This window comes from Myiozetetes cayanensis, unplaced genomic scaffold (assembly GCF_022539395.1).
Source record: "Myiozetetes cayanensis isolate MyiCay16 unplaced genomic scaffold, myiCay2020 scf4, whole genome shotgun sequence".
In the NCBI taxonomy this organism is placed as follows: Eukaryota; Metazoa; Chordata; class Aves; order Passeriformes; family Tyrannidae; genus Myiozetetes; species Myiozetetes cayanensis.
The window spans coordinates 71,784,842-71,806,068 of NW_026087631.1; the positions used below are offsets into that span (position 1 = coordinate 71,784,842).

Here is a 21,227-nt window from a genome sequence, read left to right on the forward strand (position 1 = left end):
CATAGCTCAGGGCTTTATCCAGTCAAAAGCTGAACACCTCCAAAGATGGAAGTTGCACAATCCCTCTGGGAAGACTGTTCCACTGACAGACTGTCCTCAGGGAGAAAAAAAACACGTTTGCCCATCTCCACTATGAACCTCTCATGCCAATTTGGGGCCATTGACTCCTGTCCCCTACCTACACACCATTGTTAAGAGCATGGTTTTGTCCTCTTGGTAGCCCCTGTAAGTACTGAAAGGCTGCTATTGGGTCCTTTCTCTTCTCCAGGATAAACACCTCATTTTAGCAAAAAATGTAATGCTCCTGTGAGTTGGAAAATGTTACGTTTTAGGAAGAGAAAATCTGTTTTTTTCGTTGAACAACAAACATAACACTGAGTGTTCTGCACACTACAAAATATCACTTCAGTGCTAACCCCGGAGCAATGCCACTGATGCCTCCCAGCACTGTGTATTTTCCAGTAAGTGGCTCTGAAACACAGAGTCCTTTACAGCCACCCCAGTACTCTCCAGGCTCAAGTTTTACCTATAAGCAAATAGACTTTAGAGGGTAAATCTGATGAGGAGCGGCTGAGGGAGCTGGGGGGGCTCCTCCTGGAGAAAAGGAGGCTCAGGGGGGACCTTCTGGCTCTGCAACTCCCTGACAGGAGGGGGGAGCCAGGGGGAGTCAGGCTCTGCTCCCAGGGAACAGGGACAGGAGGAGAGGGAACGGCCTCCAGCTGTGCCAGGGGAGGGTGGGTTGGACATGAGGAGGAATTTCTCACTGGAAAGGGTAGTCAGGCACTAGAAGGGGCTGCCCAGGGAGGTTTGAAGTCCCCACCCCTGGAGGTGTCCAAGGAAGGACTGGACATGGCACTCAGTGCCCTGGGCTGGGGAATAAGGTGGGGATCGGGCACAGGGTGGACTCTCTGATCTTGGAGGGCTCTTCCAACCTTAATGATTCTGTGACTTTATTCAAGCCAAGCTCAGGATACAAATTCCTCTTGGCAGTAAGATCAATACTGACCAAGATTCTCAGATCACGTGTCAATTAAGCAATCCATGGTGGGTGAGGAGGGAAATCGTCTCTTGCAGAACCCCCCACAGGGGACACCTGAACCAGAACTTGTAGAAGGGGATGCAACCCCACCACCCCAACCCAAAGGAATCGCCTCCAGAACCATTCTTGTGTGTTATTTTGGTTTGTCCTTTGTTCCCAAAACCCTCAGCTGGGAAAACTCTGACCGGGAACATCTCATCAGACCAAGCCACCACTTAAACCACAAGCAGACACTGGCAGAATTATCCTCTTGCTGTTTGCTACCCACAGAAACAGCTCAGAAGTACAACTGAGTTAATTCAGACAACTACTGCACTTTCACAACCAGGAGCTCACACATTTGTGAAATTATATTAACTTTATCCTGAGCATCACATGAAAAACTGAATTGAAAAGTTAAAAGGCAAAGAAGTAAAGATGGAGGGCTGAAAGCATAGTTGAGTATGGACGTGGAGTATTGGAAACACCCTCTGGAAAGGTGAAGACATTTCACCATTCAGAACATCCTTGACACTTTTCACTACAGCAGTTCAGAAAATATTTCTGTGTTTTATCTAAAGAAAACAGTCAATCACAAAGTATAATCCTGATTTTCATTTAAAAGGGAAATCATTGCAATAGGCAACAGGTGTGGCCCTAAGCATCTCCAGTACCTACAAAATGGTACATGAAACAGATACAACAGAGTACAGAAGCCAACACAACCTTCTCCAGAGCTTATAACTAATCATCTAAGGAATCAGTCAAATATAAACCAGTGTCTGAATGTCTTCTAACCATTAATACTCTTCACTTTGCTGTTTGCAGGGGGAGAAGAGTCAAACCAGGAAGCTTCCCAGTGGATACATCTCCACCAGCACATTGTGACCAAGGGTGAGCCTGTTGGCAGGTGCTTCACTCTCCTTTCAGGACACTGTTGGAGTTGTCTCTGCACGCTGAAGTTGCACTGTGCTCACTGGGAGCCCTCAGCCTGTACTGGACCAGCTGGAGGAAAATTCCTCCCTGCTGATGGGTTAACCTGCTTTCCTAAAGGTCACCACCTGCAGTTTATGCCTTTCAAGGACATCAAAACATGATCTATGAGGCGCCTACATACCAACAGACAAGGTTTTTTTGGAGCTGAAGGGAACAAAACTGGGTACAAAGACACGACCAAGAGGTCAAGCACGCCTAACAGCTCTCTGCTCACAGAGTTCGCCGCTCGCTACACGTCTCTGAACTACAGAGGAAGATCGAGACTGGCTGTTTGTTTCAGCTGTTCACTCACCTGAAAACCTGCCTGAAGTTGACACAAGTCACATCTTTACTTTTTCTGCAATTTATTTTGGAGGCACCAAGACATTTTTGCTCATTTTACAAGCCCCACTACTTTTCTCCACATTTTCATTTCTTCATCTTTTCACGGTTTGGAACTGTAGCTATTTAAATCAAAGCAAGTCTAAGAAGAAATTGTACAAAGACCCTATTACTGCAAAGTAAGGATGCTCAGTATTATTAGAAGAGTATAACTACGAATTACTATAACCTGAATCAGTCTTCATTTCACACAGGCACAAAAAGCGCGTGACGAAACCCACAAAAAAGTGACTCCAGCAAAATATACGGACCTTCCAGTTGCAGGGACAACATTACAAGGAGGGAGCAATGCCTCCAACAAAGGTCCAAAGCACACTCTGTTGCTCTAAAGACGAACATCCCACTTACTTAAAGGGCAGCTTCTCGTCGTTGGGTTTGATGCAGCGCACATAGTGCGGGGTGGTGGCGTTCAGGGTCTCCATCAGCAGATGCAGGGAATTGCGGAACTGGAAGAGAAAGCCACTCGTTTTGAGGAGGGAGGAAGGTGCTGCAGCCCAAGCTGGCAGCTGCCACAAGGCACCTGGAGTGACAGCCCCTGGATGTGACACAGCGTGAACCTCCCCGCCTGCCCAGCACGTGCAGGGGAAACTCAGAGAAGGCACTGGTGGGGTTGAGAACTTCCAGCTTAAGGTTCATGAGCAACAAGTGTTTGCTCAGGACTCTGCACAGTTGGGTCTCTGAAATGCCTCCAAGGGTGGAGACAGCACAACCTCTCTGGGCCCTTGTTGCACCACTTGACTGTCCGTACAAGGGGAAAAATGCTCTTTTTCTGAAGTTGTTTCAATTTATGAGATCCACAGCACAATGGAACACATTCCAGTGAATCCCAGAGTGGCTCCACCCTCCTTAAACCTCTCAGCTACTTCCAATCAAGACTACTCAAGCCTCCTCATACAGAGACACTGCTAGAAGTCATCCATGTTCGGCAAGAGCCAAACATGGGTCATGGGAAAGTGTCTTTCCATCCCCAAAAGCTTTTTATTTATCTCCAATTCAAGCTGAAGCAACAAGATCTTAACTGGATTCCCCTGTTGTTGGCTGACCCATTCAAATTATACATTACCTGATGTCCCACTGTTTTTTTGTGCTCCTTGTTGGCAGCTTTGATGGGTGGCCTGGCAGAACGGACGCTGATTTTCGATGTTCCCTTTCCCTTGGAAGTGACAGGCACAGCACCCTTCTCTTCGTGGAATAAGTCTGCCACCATTGGATACTAAAACAAACAATAACACTTGAGCAACTCTGGCCCTGCCCACTGGGGGAATGAGCCCACCCAAGTCACATTGCTCAGGTCATTTTTTTACCCATCTTAAGCCTGGAGGAGAGAAAAAGGGCAAGAAAAGTGAAAGCAAGAAGCACTGTGTACATGACCCACATCGGGACCATGAGACCATTCTGTCTCATAGTTCATCAGACCTTGAATGTGCAAAAACAAGGAGGCTGAAGTCTTGTCACACAAAACCTCCCGCATGTGAGGGGCCTCACTCGCAGGGCTTGATTCCAGCATACTCATCCAGTCCTGGCCTCATCAAGGATGCTGCCTGAACAGCACACACCCCAGGAACGGGAGTCTCCATGTGAGAAGGTCCCACCACAGCCCCAGAGGCACTCTTGCTTCTCTAACAATTAAAAAGACCCCAGCAATTCCTCACTAATTACCTGCCCATCAGCTGAACAGGCAAGGCAGCAGCAGGACTGCCATTCCACAGCCCTGGGTGCACCACATTTGGCTCCTCAGATCCCCAAAGACTGGGATTTCTGGCAAGCCAGCAGCAACATTTCCTCCTCTTAGACGGGAGAACAGGTGAGCTGGCAAATGCACTTAATGTCCTTTTCTAATTATTATTATTTAAGGAGCAGGATATTCAAATCTGCATTAGACTGGGGAACTTGAATATTAAGCAAGCCACCATAAATCTGGTCTGGTTAGCAGGGCTGTTAAATTTTCTTGGGCTCCAGGACAGTGCCTGCTAAGGATCTGCTTCATATTCACAGTTTTTTACTTTTATCTCTGGGGCTTACTCAACTCCTACCAGAATAAAGGCTCTCACCTTCTTTGCCTGACACTTCATCCCCCCCAAAAAAGAGACATCCTGACAGCTGCTGTAGAGGTGCTGAGGGATAAGCAAGAAGGACAGATCCCTCCTTCCCAACTGGCAGAGTCAAAACCATCAGTGCATTATTCGTAATTACAAAGGAACTGGAGTACAATACCTGTGCAGCATGCCTGTATGCTCTCCTCTCCATCAGTACTCAAATCAGTTTCCTTAATTCAAAAGAACATCAACTCTCAACTGTTTTAGCTGACCGGTGCTAACAGGACTAATTAGCTGCTTTATGAAGTCTCGTTCACTGTCCTGTTGATGGCATTAATTGCATTCTAATTAGCAGAAGGCAGTTCTGCCTCAGTGGGAGTGCTTCATCAGCGATGTGGTTGTTGGTGGAGAGGTGTTTAGGTCCTTGCTGTGTTAAACTGAGTGTTCCCCCTTGCCCTCCACATCACTTTGGTGGGAATACAAAGAAGAGAGCAGTGAATACTGTATGGAGGCCTGGTCCTGAGGACAGGACAAAGTCCTCACATCACAGCCTTTTGCAGCACAAATTTAAGTTTTAGCCAAACTAGCACTTCTGAGCAGCAGACTCGGCACTGCCACTGCAACTCTCTTTGGTTCAGAGAGACCATGTTGCTTTTCACAGCAAAAGAAAATTGGTTTTATTTGTTTATAGCCCTGGAAGGCACATGGCAAGCAAGAGGCAAAAAAGCCACCCCAGGATAACACAATCTGCTGGCAAACAGGGGTTAAGGAAACCAAGAGCAGATCATCAGGTTTTAGAGGCTTTTCAGGAAGAAGGTGAGGATGCTCCTGCTGCTCTTCTTCCCAGGACAGCACAGCATCAGCACAGGCTGATAACAGTCGCTGCCCCCATGTCACTAAAGAAATGGCTTAAAGGCAGAAATTCTTCAAACTGTCTCCCAAATGTTCTCAGAGCCAAGTGCATCTGAGAGTGTTTTGTGCTGCTCAGAGAAGCTGTGGCTGCCCCGTCCCTGGGAGTGTCCAAGGTTGGAGGGGACTTGGAGCAACCTGGGCTAGTGGAAGGTGTCCCTGTCCCTGGCAGGGGGTGGGACTGAGATGGTGTTTAAGGTCCCTTCTAACCCAAACCATTCTGTGATTCTGTGATCACAAATGCAGATGTTGGTGTCGCCTACAAAGCCACCACCATGAAGCCACAGGGTCCAAACACCTGATCCCAAAGGAGCATTCACCTAGTTTGAAGGACAGGTAAACTCAAATCTTTGGTCCTAAGACATTCACATTAATTTTTTAGGGTTTGATTTGTTCGGGTTTTTTTAGGTCGAGCAAACCAGCTGCAAGGAGCAGGGTTTGGTGGTGTTTTTAGCTATTAAATGAAAGTCCAGCCTGCTCTGGTATTATATTATAGTCCCTATACATGACAGAGAGACCTATTTCACCATTTTTTAAAAATCTCTTATTTTTGCAGAAGGAGTTCCAGGGTCCCCAACACTTTCCAGCAAGGGGTTACATCTCTCCTCTGCAACCAAGTCAAACAGAAATCCCTACCAGACACTGCCAGTTCTGCACCGCTGACTTCAACAGCAAGTTCAGCACTGGTTAAATAATTCATCATACAGCATCAATTATTCCTGGAGGCTACCTGGCATTTCTAATAAGCTCTAATCATGTCCAGATTTTGCCCTGGGAAGCTTCCTGAACATGCAGAGCTCTTGGTTTGGGTGTTATTAATGTCCAGTTTCACAGTTATTTGTCTCACAACTACCCCCACGGATAAGAAATCTGCTCATCCTGTCATCTTCACATGAATTCCTGGTGGGGACACAGGACAAGCCACTGATAACAGTCAAATAATTTCCCATTCTCATCTCTGAACTTTGACAGGAACAAGTTCCTGCTTAAAATGCTCCTAAACCCACTATTTCCTCCATCTCCCCTCACCCCACTCCTTTTTTAGGGTGCCTTTGGAAGGCGACAGCCAGAAGTAAACCCAAGGGAGGGTGGCACAAAGAGAAGCCTGGATATGTGACACGTTTGCTTGCAACATGCAGGGGGGTCCAAATTCTGTAATGCAAAAAAAATCCAAAACCAATGTAACCTACTGGCCTGTGCTGTGGAAGGCTTTGAAATGTTTTGCAGAAAAGCAGATGTACTCCTTCCTTAAACCACACACAAGGTTTGGCGGGACAGAGGTGCCCCAAAGTCATGCAGCCTTGATTTTGGATGCAGGATGCAGGTGTTGGACTTTGCAGGGCTGGATTTTCATACCAACTCCCTAATAAAAGCTGCCCCTGGAAGGGATGAGGCTGTCTATGAAGTTTCATCTCATTAATTGACAATGAAAGACTCAAGGCTGCAGGGAAGAACTTTTGGTCTGGTTTTAAAACAGCAAGTATTTGAGATTCCTTAGATGTCTGCACTGACACCTTTAACCCAATCCACCCAAGTGCCCGTGGAGAGAAGAGTGTGGTACTGGAAGTCAGCGTAAAATCTGCTCAGTTTATACATAGAACTGTGAAGTGTCCAACCTGAAGCCCACTGCCAAATGCCCTTTCACTGCAGGCAGGACCCACACCAAAGCCTGCAGAGCCCCAGAGCTACTGCTCTTCTGCTTCCAACATCCCACCAAATCCCCAGCCCACAGAACCGCTGGAGATTTTAAACACTGAGAGCCAAAATGCTCTCTACCAGAAGACCTGGTAGTCAAGGTCAGTCAATACATCCCTGCCGGCACCTGAAGCAGTGAGGTGTTGACAAGTTGTTTGTACAACACCTGAGAGGAGAAAGGCACAAGGCCTTGTATCACAGGAATTGGCAGCGTGATCATCAATATGAGTTAATCTGTTAAAACTGTATATTGGCAGTGCTGTGAAACAGCTCCACAGCAGCTGGGACATCTCAAGGGTTTGGGTAACGTTTCCAGCATTTTGTATGAACCCTGTTTTTTGCATACTAATTATTAAAGTAATTAGAAAACACAGGGACATGTATGATGGACTACAGCTAAAACAAACAGCAATTTTCATATAGGAGGGTGATAGGGTCATCAAGGCTACCCACAATATACAGACTACACTGTTGACCATGGCTTTTAACCCCAGGATCACCTTGCTTTTGAGCAACCTAGTCCAGTGGAAGGTAACCTTGCCCACAGCAGGGGCTTAGAACAAAGATGATCTCTAAGGTCCCTTCCAATCCCAACCATTCTGTGATTCTATGATAGCACCTTCAGTGCCAGCTGACGAGTGGGGAGCTCCAAGCAAGAGTTAAATGGGATTTACAACACCTAGTAACTTATCTGTTCCTAATTTTGGCTCTTGGTGACCGAAAAAGAAGAGGATCGGCAGGTTTGGAAACGATTTTTGTGATGACAGGATACCAACACCAGGGTGAAAGAACACGTACAACCGCTCACCTTCACACATGGGTGTGACTACAGCCCCCAGCACTCTCCTCTCTCCCTTTTCTCCCTCCTCCACATCCCACATATTTTCCCCTTTCACTGCTGTTACATGTTCACATACCCAACACCCTGTGGCATGGCACAGCAACACACAACATCAGCTCCAACCAGGACCACTGCCACGATTTACTGCTTTTACCTTGCTGGCTCTCAGGATGCTGATCTGCTCCTCATATATGGTGTCCCGGTTCTTCTCCAGAAATCCCTCACTCTGGTATTCCACCTAGCGATGGAGACAAAAGGAATCTCAGAGGGTAAAGTCAAACCACACGGGGACAAGGTGCTCCCACCACTCCCCTGCTGTCAGGAGCTCACCCAAAAAACCTGAGAGGGGCAAAGGGGAGAACAAGAGGAATTTAAAGGTCACTTTTTAATCAGAAGAAGTGAATCTGAATGAAAGCACAACCCTTGCTGCAAACACAGACTGTCATTAAATTGCTCTGTATGGAAACCAGAGGGAAAAAATGCGAAGTTCATCAGTAACTCTACACACTCTTTTGTTCATTCCTTATCTTCTTGTAAGGTAATCAATAAACCTCAAATGATGTTGTGGTTATGTCTCTTGTAGGTCTCTGAGTTTTTGAAATTGCAGAGCATTGGGATGCAAAGGAACTTAGAAAAACATTTTTTAAAGTATACTTTAGAGAGAACAGAAGAAAATTTCTTTTTTTTTTATTTGAAGTTGGCTGAAATAAGTGACCATAAAAAAAAAAAAAAAGGTAAAACTTGCAGAAAGATATTGATTGTGAGGGATACAAGTGCAAAATCAATTGCCTAAGGAAAGATGAGTACCAACCTTTACCACAAAAAGTGCCTCTCACATCCAGGGCAAACCTGGTTAGGAGAAGCACATGTATGGCAGCAAAGCACCTGCTTGTTGTCTGCTCCTGAGACATATCCCTGGTCTTTTTTTTTTTTCCAACAAATGGGTCTTTGGGATAACCACAAGCTTTTGAAATTCTCATTTGCTGTGAGTGGCACCTGTCACATCAGGGTTTTGATGAAGTTGGAGCACATGGACATGTCCCTGCAGCTCCAGACAGCAGGATTTAGTTCATTTTAGTCCCACTGTTGGCATCTTCTCCCTCACAAAGGTGGGATCAGCCCAGCATCACCTCTCACCTCCTCCCCACACTGTGCCTCGCTGACACTCGGAGCCCCTGCCCTTCAAAAGTAATTCCTTTTTCCAATACATTCTTTGTCAAGCTGCCCTTACAGAAATTCACTTCGCCGCAGCTTTGAAAAAGAGGATTTTGCTCTCGTCTAGAAACCACAACAATTTACAGCTTAGAGCAATAGTTCTGAGGCTGAAGGCCTCGGAGCTGACCTAGACTCAAGCACCGAGCTGAGATCACTGCCACCCCGTCACCGAAAAGCAGCTCGCTGGGGCTGTGAACTAATTTTCCCTCACGTGGCTGTTCCTTTCCCCTTCTGTGCACTCCCTGTTTCCAGCCCCAGGTACCTTATCAGCGAAGTGCAGGATGATGAAGGAGGTGTTGGACATGCGGGGCTTCTCGAAGTGCTCGCTGGAGCCATGGCGGTCGTACAGCTTCTGTGTCCAGTTCTGGTCAGTGCCCTTGGGGACCTGCAAGGGGGGAAGATGGACCAGTTCTAGCACCTATTTTCTTGTATATTCCTGACAAACACACTAAAATTTAATTGCCAGTGAAAAACACCCAAATGCCAGTTCTGTTCCAACACACAGAATTGCTCCTGCACGGAAAAAAAAAAAATCCCAAAGATTAAGGAGGTATTTTTACACTTAAGTTGCATTAATGACTCAGACACCAGCATTATTTTTTTAGGGCTATTTTTGGTGAGCAAATACTTCCAGAAACTGCCGTCTGAGAAAACACGTAGGAAGCCCTGGTTTATCTCATTTAAAATAATAATGGCAGTACCATAATAATTCTTAGATACTAAAATCAAATAATAGTAAAATTATAAGTCTTAAGAAATTTCTGCCACTTTGGGATCACTTGGATTCCAGCCCCATGATGTTTTAACCCCAGTTACACACAGGGCTGGGGCTTCAGACCCACATACTTGTCCTGCCACAGCCAAACGATTCCCATGTCCCCTTCCCACACATCCAAATCTCCTGTGCCACGGATGTCCTGGATGCCAAGCCCTCCCTCTGCCTCCTATTTAGACTGAAATCAGGATGCCAAATTGACACCCTTTGAAAGAATTTGGCCATTGTACAGTAAGATATCAGGTGTTGCCCAAGAAATTGCTTTGGTAGAATATGGCAGAGAATGAAGAAATCCTAAAAAACTGCAATTACTTAAAAGAACACCTCACAGTACTACCTGTGCAGCAAGGAAATGTGCTACTTTTCACAAATTAACAGTTAAAAGAAACCTTTAGCTTACCATCCTCTCCAGCACCCGCAGTTTTTACCCACTAAATAATGGTTAAATTAAGCTAATGCAATATACTGTCAAGAAATTGTGAATACAGCACATACAACTGTATAGCAGCATATAAAAATATGCTGTAATTTAATATTTAATAAATACTAAATACATAATTACACTTCCCATAAAGAGTAATTTTTCTAGGATACATTTAGATCCTTCTCTGCTAACCAGCCAAAACCCCCAAAACTTTCCAAAAAACATAAGGGCATTTGAGGAAAGCACCTAGCTGTAAATATATTTTATTTCGTATTTTTCTAACCCAACAAGCGTGACACAGAACAAAATTCTTGAAAATCAAAGGAAACAAGGAGTGAAATTGATACTCTTGAAGACTGAGAGCTACAGCTGATGGGGTCATGCCCATCCCATGGATCACTGCCAGTGGGACAGGAACAGCTGCACATACATACACACTTACACACACATAACTTTTAACAAAAAAATGACCAACTAGATAATTTAGGTTAGGAAAGGAGAACAGCTGGAAGAGAAGTGTTAGGCAATATTTGAAATTAGATGGTACAAAAGCCTAGAAACCACAGAACAACTGTGCAGCACCAGGGAGAGCTCTGGATCATCCATCAGGACTTTACACAGACCTTTATAAGAAAAAAGACGGTGGAAGTAGGGGCAGTAAACAGTGAGAAGGAAAATTCCAGACAGATGAGGACTATTTCTCAGTGCTGCTCTGAAGCAGCCTTTGATTTCATGGCAGCAAACCAAAACACACCAGAAGGGCTCTGGACACCAGGATAAGCATCTCCTGCCTATCCCCAGTAACAGGGGTGAATTAAATGCAGCAGCCACTCATGCATGTCATGCTAACCTAGATTTATTTATATTTCACAGGTTTTAAGTGTGGCCAATTACGGATACGCATAGAAATAACAGAGAGTACATATGAATATTAAAAAGGCACTTAGTTATGCAATTATATACATGTTTTATTTAGGCAAGATAGAATTGCATGTTTAAACTGCAGAGTTATATAAATGCAGATGGGTTTCTTTTCATCAGTTATTTTTAATATTTATATGTAAAAGATATTCTTTCTGGAGCTAGATGCCTCCTGCTCAGGACTAAGTCACAGATGCAGAGCAGGAGCACCTGAGCCACGGGATGCTGCAGAGAGCAGATTTACCCTGCAACCAGCTCTCTTCTAGGCCATCCACTTAGCTGAAAAACCTGCTTATCTCAGAGCTGAACTTCAAAGGCCTCGCTCCTGCCTCCCAAAAAGAGGGTTTTGCCATACCCTGCTCACTGTCCTGCAGCCAGGGTATTTTTAGCTGCCTGGAGGAGCACCTGATCGGGACAAAGTTCCAGAGATAAAAACTAACAGGGCCATTATCTGCACTATTATAACAGCTTTTGGTATTAGCTTGGCAGTTTAAGGCCCTTAGAGCCACTGAGAAAGTTATTTAGAGACTATCTCATCTCTTTTTTAGGGGCTGGGGAAGACGAAAAGTGACTGCCTTGCAAGTATTTTGTATGGAATCTTTAAACGAGGCAAAACTTATACCAGCAACAGCGCCCAAGGTCACTGCTTCTGCTCGTCCTCCTTATCGTGCCTCTGTCACTCCGCACAAAATTGGTGTGTAATTCCTCCATGCACTGTCCTCTGAGCTGCCAGGAGCTGCTGCAACCGAAATCAACGCCACCCAGCACGGCCAGGGTCACCCCACAGGCTCAAGTCTGCCCATCTTGCACCCCAGGATCAAGAACCCACCGAGATCACCAGCCAGCTGAGGAGCTGCCTGGACTAAAGGCTGAGATGCCTTCTACCGTCACCTCCAACAGGAGGACAGTTAAAAGGAAAAAAATAACAAAGGTCATTGGCTTTAACCTGAGGGAGGGTAGATTTAGACGGGATATGGGGAAGGAATTGTTGGCTGTGAGAGTGGTGAGGCCCTGGCACAGGGCAGAGAGGCTGTGGCTGCCCCTGGATCCCTGGGAGTGCTCAAGGTCATGTTGGACAGGGCTTGAAGCAACCTGGTCTAGTTGGAGGTCATGCCCCACCACGGCAGGGGGATGGAAAGAGGGGGTCTTTAAGGTCCCTTCCAACCCAAACCATTCTGGGATTCTATGATTCAAACCTAACGATCTAAAAGTGAACCCTCTGAAAGCCATTTACATATTATTTCTTTTGCCCTTAACTCCAATACAAGTTAAAGCCTGAAAAGAGCCTGGGCTTCCTCTGTGCTCCAGAGACACGTTCCAGTGCAAGTGACGTGCCTGGCTTTAAAGTCATCAAATCTGACAGCATGACATGGGGGAGGTTGTTCTGCCATCGGATCGGGCGGCCCGCCCGAAAGGAAAGCCCAGAGGTCCAACCTCTGCTCGTGGAGCAGAAATCCCCCTGGACAGGACAGGGCAGCACAGGAAGGCGATGTGCTCGTTTCTGATGCTCAAAAAACTAACGAGTCCAGACAAGGAAAACACATTTGCTCAGATACCCAAGTTCACAGCGATGCGCGGAGACAAGCGGGATTGAAAAGCAGTCAGCCAGAAACAGACCTCAGTGTTTCTGGCACTTGACAGAAGGACACGGGAAAGGTTAAAGAGCATCTTTTGAACAACACTAGAAAATGCATTTGGCACATTAACAGCATAACACGATGGCAATGTGCCATAAAACACAAAACGGAGCCACAAAAGAGCTCAAGAATGTGAGGGAGTCTCTGGGTTTGGTGCGAAACGTCCCCCTTTGGCAGCCTCGGGGTCAGGCTGCTCCTCAGCAGAAAGGATTTCACCAAGATCCCTAACAAATTTTGGACAACAGTTCTGCAATTGACTCGTGAACCCCTCCAAACAGCCTGTTCTTGACTGAACCCTTTTCAGTGCATTTCATGCTAATGGACAGGGGTTTTTTTCATTAACTTTTTCATCTGCACTCCCATCCCAACATCACAGGCAAAAGCATTAAAGCAGAGTGGCTGCAGGACACCTCATGGAGAAACCTGGGAATCCAGAGCAATCTCTGACTGTACTCCCAAAGAGAATCACAGAATCACAGAACGTCCTGAGTTGCAAGGGACCCAGAAGGATCATCAAGTCCAACTCCTGGCCCTGCGCAGGACCCAAGAATCACACTGTGCCCCTGAAAGCCATGTCCAAGGCACTTGGGAAGCACATGGAAGACAAACAGCATTCCCACAGGGAAAGCAGTTTCATCCTGAAAAGCAGGACAGCTCATTCAACTTTGACACAGAGACTTGACTGCGTTTCTCAGAGAGTTTTCCGTTTCCTCTGAGGGTAATTTAAGTCTCTTGAAAAGCCAACTCCAGCGGGCTGCACCTCTCCAGAGAGTGAAAGTCACTCTTCACACATCCCCTCAAAACCTCAAAACCTAAGAAGTGTGCTGCCCCCTCCACCAAGGTAATTTCCTTCACAACAAGTGCAACCGTAACCCAAATGCATTTCAGACATCCAAGCAACACTCTCACACCTGGATTTTCAGAAGACAGCCCCCCTCCTTCATGCTCATTTCTTCTGGTAGGCTCTACATTCATCTCCTTGCTCTCTTCAAGGACTTTGCTCTTATCCCAAATTACTTCCCATCACCTCACTTTGTCCCACGGTGACTCCACGCACACTTCACAGCTCTCCACAGGGAGGTTCTCCTGGGTGCCCTTCTGCCCTTTCCCATCTCTTCAGGCTCATCAGTTTGTGCCTGAGGACTTCATCATCACACCATCACGGTGCATGGGGCGTGAACCCTTGCTGTTCCTCTGACACTTTTTTAGGCCAAAGCAAAACCAAGAGGTTCCAAAAGCTCTGGGGAGATGAAACTCCAGTGCAGGAAACAGGGAAAAGTCACTTCAAGAACTCCACCAATCACTTAGCAGAGGACATAGGTCACAGTCCGTGGAGATTTTAAGGACTCCTGGGCAGACCAAGGGCATAACTGGGCGTAGGACCAAATGAGCTCCAGAAGCCACCTCCAACCTTAACAATTCTACAGTAGTTTCCAAATCCTAAGATTCCAAAGCTGTTTAAAAAAACCCCAAACATAAACATCTACCTGCTGGAGAGGGATTTTTCATGAAGGCATGAAGTGACAGAACAAAGGGGAATGGCTCCACACTGCCAGGAGGCAGCGTCAGATGGGATATTGGGAAGAAAGTCTTCCCTGTGAGGCCCTGGCACAGGTTGCCCAGAGAAGCTGTGGCTGCCCCATCCCTGGAAGTGTTGCAGGCCAAGCTGGACAGGGCTTGGAGCAACCTGGGACAGTGGAAGATGTCCCTGCCCATGGCAGGGACCTGGATGAGCTTTAAGGTCCCTTCCAACTCAAACCATTCTATGACTATATATCTTAAAATCTTTTTTAAGAACTAAGGGTTTTCTCATTTGCTTTCATGAGACAGGCTTAGTCCTTAACACTCCAATCTCAGTTCAAGAGTCCTCTCTTTCATGGCTAATTTCTGTTTCAATTTTTTCCTAAACAGGGACAAGAAGGTCTCATATGGCCTTCACCAGCTGAACTGCTTTAGCACATTCCCAGCCACCTCCTCCCCATCCATACATCAAAGATTAGGAAAAAAATCCATACTGTGAAGCAAGAACACCAGTGACAAACCCTCTGCATTTGTGCTAGGGCATCATTATGTAGCCAGGATCCCCTCGATGCCCTTTCAAGTCCCACAGTACATTTATCCACCACTGTAGGTCCTAATGAGGTGATGTGCAATTACCCTATTGTGATCCCACCCTGAGAGGTGAAACACTTCCTCGGGGGTAAAGGTTTTCATCCATAAACTGGTGCTTTCAGTTGACAGGTTTTGCTGAAATTTTCATAAAGCTGGAGAACACTTACAGGTTATTATAAAAGAGGTGATTACAGGGCCTATAATAAGGGCTTCTGACTAATGACAGCATCCCCCACTGACAGGTAAATAACCAGATAATTGTCATTTTATGGGGGGGGGAAGGGGGGAATAGATCTTGTGTTTCTTTTTCTTTTTGGTAAAAAATTAAGCACAGATGAAAAAAGCAGTACCAGGCAGATCTGCAGCAAAGTTGCCCATGTTACTGGTGGTGCATGGGAGTTGCTCTGTCTAAGGCAATGTCACCAGCAGCAACCAGTGCCATGTGCCCCAGAGAGGAGCCCAGGGTGTTACTCCCAACAAGACACAAGGGAAATTTCATTTAAGGTCCTCAAAGTTATCCAGGAGACAGTTTGATACTGAAAAATTCAACAGGCCTAATAACACAGAGACCAGAAGAAATGGTACTGAACATTAAGCAAACACTCTGGCCTCCTTCCGAGCCAGCACTGGCTGAGATGCTATTTTTAAGGACATCAAATTAAGTTTAATTTGTTCTCATTTTTAAGGAGTCTTCCTGAGGGAGGATTTGAAAAGCTGAAGCCCCAGCTCTGGCTCATCACAAGGAGATAGATGAAGTGTTTGTACCCCAGCTGAGCTGGGGATGTGCAGGTTGGGACAGCCCCATCGTGCCTGGGAAGGCAGCCCTGTCGCTTGGAGGAGAGCAAACACTTGACAGGTCACCCCCTTCCCAGGTAAGGACAGGTCATACATCTCCTTAAATCCATCCCAGCAGGGGCATTAGTCTAAATAATTGATCCAAAACCTTTCCTTCTGATGCAATATGACATTCCTGTTCTCAGGCCACCAGATCTTGTTGTTCTCTATTCATGGATCCCACAGAGCCAACAGGAATTTCTTGCATCCTTCTTATCACCTCGACTATCCTGGCCAGGGCCCCTCCTTACTTCAGCTTTCTCACCACCCTTTGTCTCATTCCTCCCTGCCTTTGTTCAAAAACGCTCAAATATCCTCCACAACCAGCAAGACATTTCCAGTCACAGAATATATCCAAGTGTCAATGGAAACTCTTCCCAAGGACAACTTGCTGGATCACACCATAGCAAAACCAGTCTGAGGCTCCTCAGGGCAGGTACATCCAGGAGGAAGGTTGTTCCCATCCCCTTCCAGCAGGAGGTCTCCAGCATCAAAGACTTTCAAAACAGGCATCCCAACTTCTCAAAAAAATCTCCCATCTGAGAATTCTTATTCCTAGGTATATTTGGCAATTCATGACTGAGCAGTGAGTGAATAAGGAGTCCAGCCTTTCTTATGGGTTCTCATGAAGGTCTGACATTCTGGCCTTTCTTAACTTTTAAACAAGCTTTAATTTTGGCCAGTATGAGAGAGAGTGCGAAAGAGAGCAAACTGCTCTCCAACATTACAAGTCTCTGCAGTCTGTGCACTGAATGCAATCAGCTCTACCCCAAATAGCTACTGCAAGAGGACTTGGATTTCCCGTGAGGCAAAATAAGGCTTGAGACAGGGAGGAACTACAGCTCCTGGATAACACCAAAGCAATCAAGTCTGGAGCAATGGCTCTTGCTAAGTACAACCAGGCCAGAAACATAAGCACTGGCAGCACAGGGTGAGATCAGGTACCAGGCTGGTAGCAAACACCTGCCAAGGAGGCTCTGAAGTGTTCTAAGGCAAAGCAAATGCCAACAGCCTACCCTGGCCTCAGGTACCCCAGCAACACACGTAAAGGAGGTGTTTACCCTCTTGCAAGGCACCTCAGGTTAAAGCCCATTATTTAACCTCTCAGAAAAACACTCTTTACCTTGCACTCTTCATCCAGCAGGTCCAGGATCCCAAGTTTGGCCTCTATCAGGTCTATGCAGGGCTGGTTATCGTAGAAATCTATGAGAGTCCAAGGGATTCCCTCCTTCATGTACTCTTCTTGTTCCAGTTTAAACACGTGCTGAGAGTGGAAGAACAGTGGAGTTACTGGCCGTGGCCCCAGCCAGCCCCTTCCACATCCACCCCCCGTCCCCACTGGAGTGCAGTATTCCATGAGAACATCCAGAAGCCACAGAGGCTTTAGGGGCCCTCACATTCAGCCTGTGCAGGCTCTGCCATTTACACAATTTAGCTTCTGGCAAGGAAAATAAAAGCATTACACTAGGAAACCACGGGGCAGGGGAAAATAAGGCTGTAAATGACTTTCCCCAGAAAACGACTGACGCTGTCACTACATTGAGGTGGAAGCCACATATTGAAGTGGCAATGACACATATATCTCTTGGGCTGACAAAAATCCCTCTCTCCTTTATTGCTCTGCTGATTAAAGCAGTGACCTGCAGTGGGAGCTCAGCCAGGGCTGAGAGTGTGTCCCCCCATCTGCTTCACAAAGAGCACCTATCATCCTAGAAGGGATATCAGCAGCAGCATCTGACCAAATCAGGGACACTTCTATGGAAGCTTCTTATTTAAAAAAATGTATAACAAAAATTAAAAAAAAAAAAAAAAAAAAAAAAAAAGCCTCTGCGTGGCTTATGTATCTCAGACCTCTGCCCAGGCAGATAAATTGTCTCTGGATATTTCTGAGATATTTCTAAAGCATATGAAAAAACGATTTTTCAAATGCACTTTTTTCCTTCAAAGATAGCTTTTTAAAATCTCTTCAAACATGTCATTTCGGAGCTTGAATTTATAAGCTTCAGAAGTGATAGTTCAACATACTAAGTAAGATATGAATAGCGCAAATACAATCCATAATTTACTTTTCATTTTTAGCAGCAGTGATCTATCTGATGCCTCAGATAGACTGCAAATGTTCATGGCCATGCATATGATATGGTTTCAAAGGGCCAAACTAATCTGCAGTACTTAGCTGCTCAAATTTAACAAGTTTTCCCTTGTGTCCTGAAACCGATAGTAATTTTTTCCCTGCTTACAACCAAAGCAGAAGACAAACCCCTTACTGGTTTCATTTCCAGTGCAGGCAAGCACTTGTTTCTAATAAAACAGGAAAGTCTCCAGGTTCTGTGAGGCATGCCCAAGTGAAAAGTGGGGAGTGTGTCCAACCCTGCTATTTAATACAGAGTTTTCATTTCACAGGTTTAAGCCACACTTAATGGGCAGGTTTCCACACCCATACTTTAGCTTACACTGGAAATCAGGACCTGGCACAAGACCATCCAGATTTTGCTTTAGGACCGAAACTACACCAAGAAAACGGCAAATTATATGCTTACTCAAAACCCTAGTGAACCTTTGCATAAAACATAAAGCCTCTTTCCAGTATCAAGCTTATACATCAACTGAGCAACATTTTTCAACTCGATGGCAATATTTAGTGCCATTTCAATGCAATGCCTGGGAGAGAGGTATCCCAGGGGCTACATTCATGCTGGCCACACGATCTGTCCACGCTGCAGGTGAATGGCATTAAACAGAAGCCAGACGTACAACAATCTTGCCTTGTTACATTTTCTGCTAAGTTCTGTGGAACACTTCCAAGCTGACCTTACCAAGTTGAACTGCTGCTGGAGCTTTTCGTTGGCGTAGTTGATACAAAACTGTTCAAAGCTATTCACTTCAAAAGTTTCAAACCTGCAAAGCAATGAATAAATCAGCATTAAGCGTTGCTTTGTCTCAAAATCTACTTTTTTTTTTTTTTTCCTTTTCCTGCAACGGTGTCATCTGTGCAATGGGGAAAACCAGTTATTCAACTGTCTCCTTGCATTCCTTCTATCCCAGATCTACTTTATTCCTCAAAACATCTCCCTCTCCTTGGCACAGCTCAAGGGATTCTAGAGGTCTCTCCTGCTATGCACGAATGAGATACTTGGCATGACTGCAGCTTCCTGCCCATCACGCAGAAGCACTGTCTGAGACAAGAAGTGTAACAGCCTCTCTTGGGGAAAAATATTATGAAATATTAAGTCCAAATATATTCACTGCAAAGGTGATGAAGAAACAGGAGCCGCTGTCCTGAAAGACCCAACATGCTATTTTTAATGTAATTCAAGAGAGCAGAAAAAGAAGGTATTAAATTTGTAATTATAGCTTCTGTACTGCACCCCTGTTAGCACAAAATCTGGACACACATGAGCAAGCAAATTCTGGAAGGCAGAGGGGGAAAATGATGATTTCAGCTCCAGTTCCATGTTCCTTAGAGGAAGTCTGGAGCTGTACTCAGTGACCCCTCTCTTCATCACCTTCCAAAACTCCACTCACCAAATCCTTACCCCACCTTTCCAGAGACTGACTCCAAACCAAGCTCAAAACTGGCTTCCTCGTCACAAATAGAAGGGGAAAAATATGAAGTTTTAGTAATGTGAACTACAGGTAAGCAGCAGAGAGCCAGTAGAGCCCCTGGGGCTGAAGCACATGACATCCAGGGACAGGCACAGGGAGCCAGGTCTGCTCTTAAAAAAACCAAAGAGGACCTTCTCAGCTACACAGGGAACTATTTTTTATTTATTTCTATTTTTAAGGCACAGTTGGAAGGGGGAAGGGGGGAAGAAAATCTTTGGCATATGACTGTAAGGATTAAAATAAGGGGAGAAGTGGGAAGGCTCCCTGTGTTAAATGAGTAAGCTGCTGTAATGATAAATACACAGCTAAATAATTGTTCAGGTAATAGGTACTGCAGGAGCTGGCAGAACAATCTCAAAGCCCTAAATAAATGAAGCCTTTTTTTTTTTTTTTCACCACGCCTCCCTAAAATAATCCGTTTTTCTGCTGCTTTCTGAGGACTACCTTGCTGTTATCCAGGTCATGCAGCTATTCCCCAGGTATTACCAGGTGACAATGCCCTCACCACATAAAATGCCTGAGACTTTGGGGAAATACAAGGCAAAAAGGCAAAAGAAAAAGGAGAACGGGATAAATGAGCTGCTTTTGTGCTTTTATCAGTCCCACAGCCCCTGAGACTGCTGTCTGAGCCCTGGGACTGCTTCCCCTCTGCCTGTCCAGGGCTGGCATTGCCCTTGGAGTTGGTGCAGCCTGTGCCGAGCAGAGAAGGCTCAGTCCTTTCCCTTACAGTTTTTAACACAACGAAATTTGGTCTCTGGGACAACAAATATTTACATTAAACACGTGGCCTGAGCCTCAGTGATGAACATCCCCTTGAAGAGCTCCCACTGTGTTTGATCTTGGTTGCACAGCCATCGTGCCAAGCAGGTCGGTACCTCCAGCTCCTGCAGCTAAAGGGATGTGACTCCTTGGAAACACAACTCCTGCAGGTTCATGATCACAGCAGCAGGGCACGAAAAGATTTAATTAAAACACAGACGAAGAGGGATGGTGAGCTGGGTGGAAAAACACAACAAGAGCGGGACTATGAGAGGAAACGAAATCGGAGTAGAAACTTTATATCCACTTCAGAGACACCAGATGAGGTTTATGAACCTTCTCCGTGAGCACCAGCCAGGGGCAGAGCAGCTGTACAACATCAGCTCCAAGGGAGCTCTCGCTAAATATCTTATTAAGGGACTCCACCAGCTGAATTTGCTAATTGACAGAGCAGATCAGTCACCAGCTCTACATGTGTGCTGGCCAGGAGGTCCTACCTGCTCAGAGTGACTTCACCAAGGCAACATCCTAACAGGAAAAGGAAAAGCAAAGCAGAGCCTGTTTGGTTTCTATTCATTTTAGTGCATTAGATCTTGGTGCAAAAAATAAGCATATTCACCACTCCTGCTCATCCCTGTGACTGCCCAGAAGGCACATCCAGCTTGGAGGCAGTAGACTTCAGGGGGTAAACACTATATTTTGGTTTTTCTACTGCTCCCCACTCTGCTGTGTGACTGGTATCTCCTAAATCCGCTGTAGCACCAGGGTGTATGCTAAAATATTTAAAGTTCATAAATAAGTCCAGCATACAGCTGGCCACCTGGGTGTTCACACTTCCCTTCACAGGGTGAAAACAAGCCGTCCCCACCAAGTCCAGGAATGCCACGTGAACCCACTCCTCAGACAGACTGCAGGAGTGCTGCTGTGGCAAATAACGTGCTTTCAAAAAACACAGGAAGGCTTTTAATGCTGCACACCGTCACCTCAACGTTAACAGAGAACTAGGGATGCAAAGTCGAACATTAGAAAGTTTGGAGACAAATTCTACAGCCTCTGCATCCTCTCTCG

At 45.8% G+C, this 21,227-nt stretch overlaps 1 protein-coding gene across 1 annotated transcript in view; it reads right to left on the reverse strand.

Moving 5' to 3' along the window:
• MYO5B (myosin VB) overlaps positions 1-21,227 on the reverse strand; it is a 117,655-nt gene that overhangs the window by 60,257 nt on the left and 36,171 nt on the right. Inside the window, exons 11-16 of the mRNA XM_050329856.1 lie at positions 18,611-18,692; positions 16,918-17,058; positions 9,354-9,476; positions 8,031-8,114; positions 3,459-3,608; positions 2,744-2,841 (exon numbers count right to left, since the gene is read on the reverse strand). Coding sequence (XP_050185813.1) covers positions 2,744-2,841; positions 3,459-3,608; positions 8,031-8,114; positions 9,354-9,476; positions 16,918-17,058; positions 18,611-18,692 — 678 coding nt within the window. The remainder of the gene's footprint in view (positions 1-2,743; positions 2,842-3,458; positions 3,609-8,030; positions 8,115-9,353; positions 9,477-16,917; positions 17,059-18,610; positions 18,693-21,227) is intronic.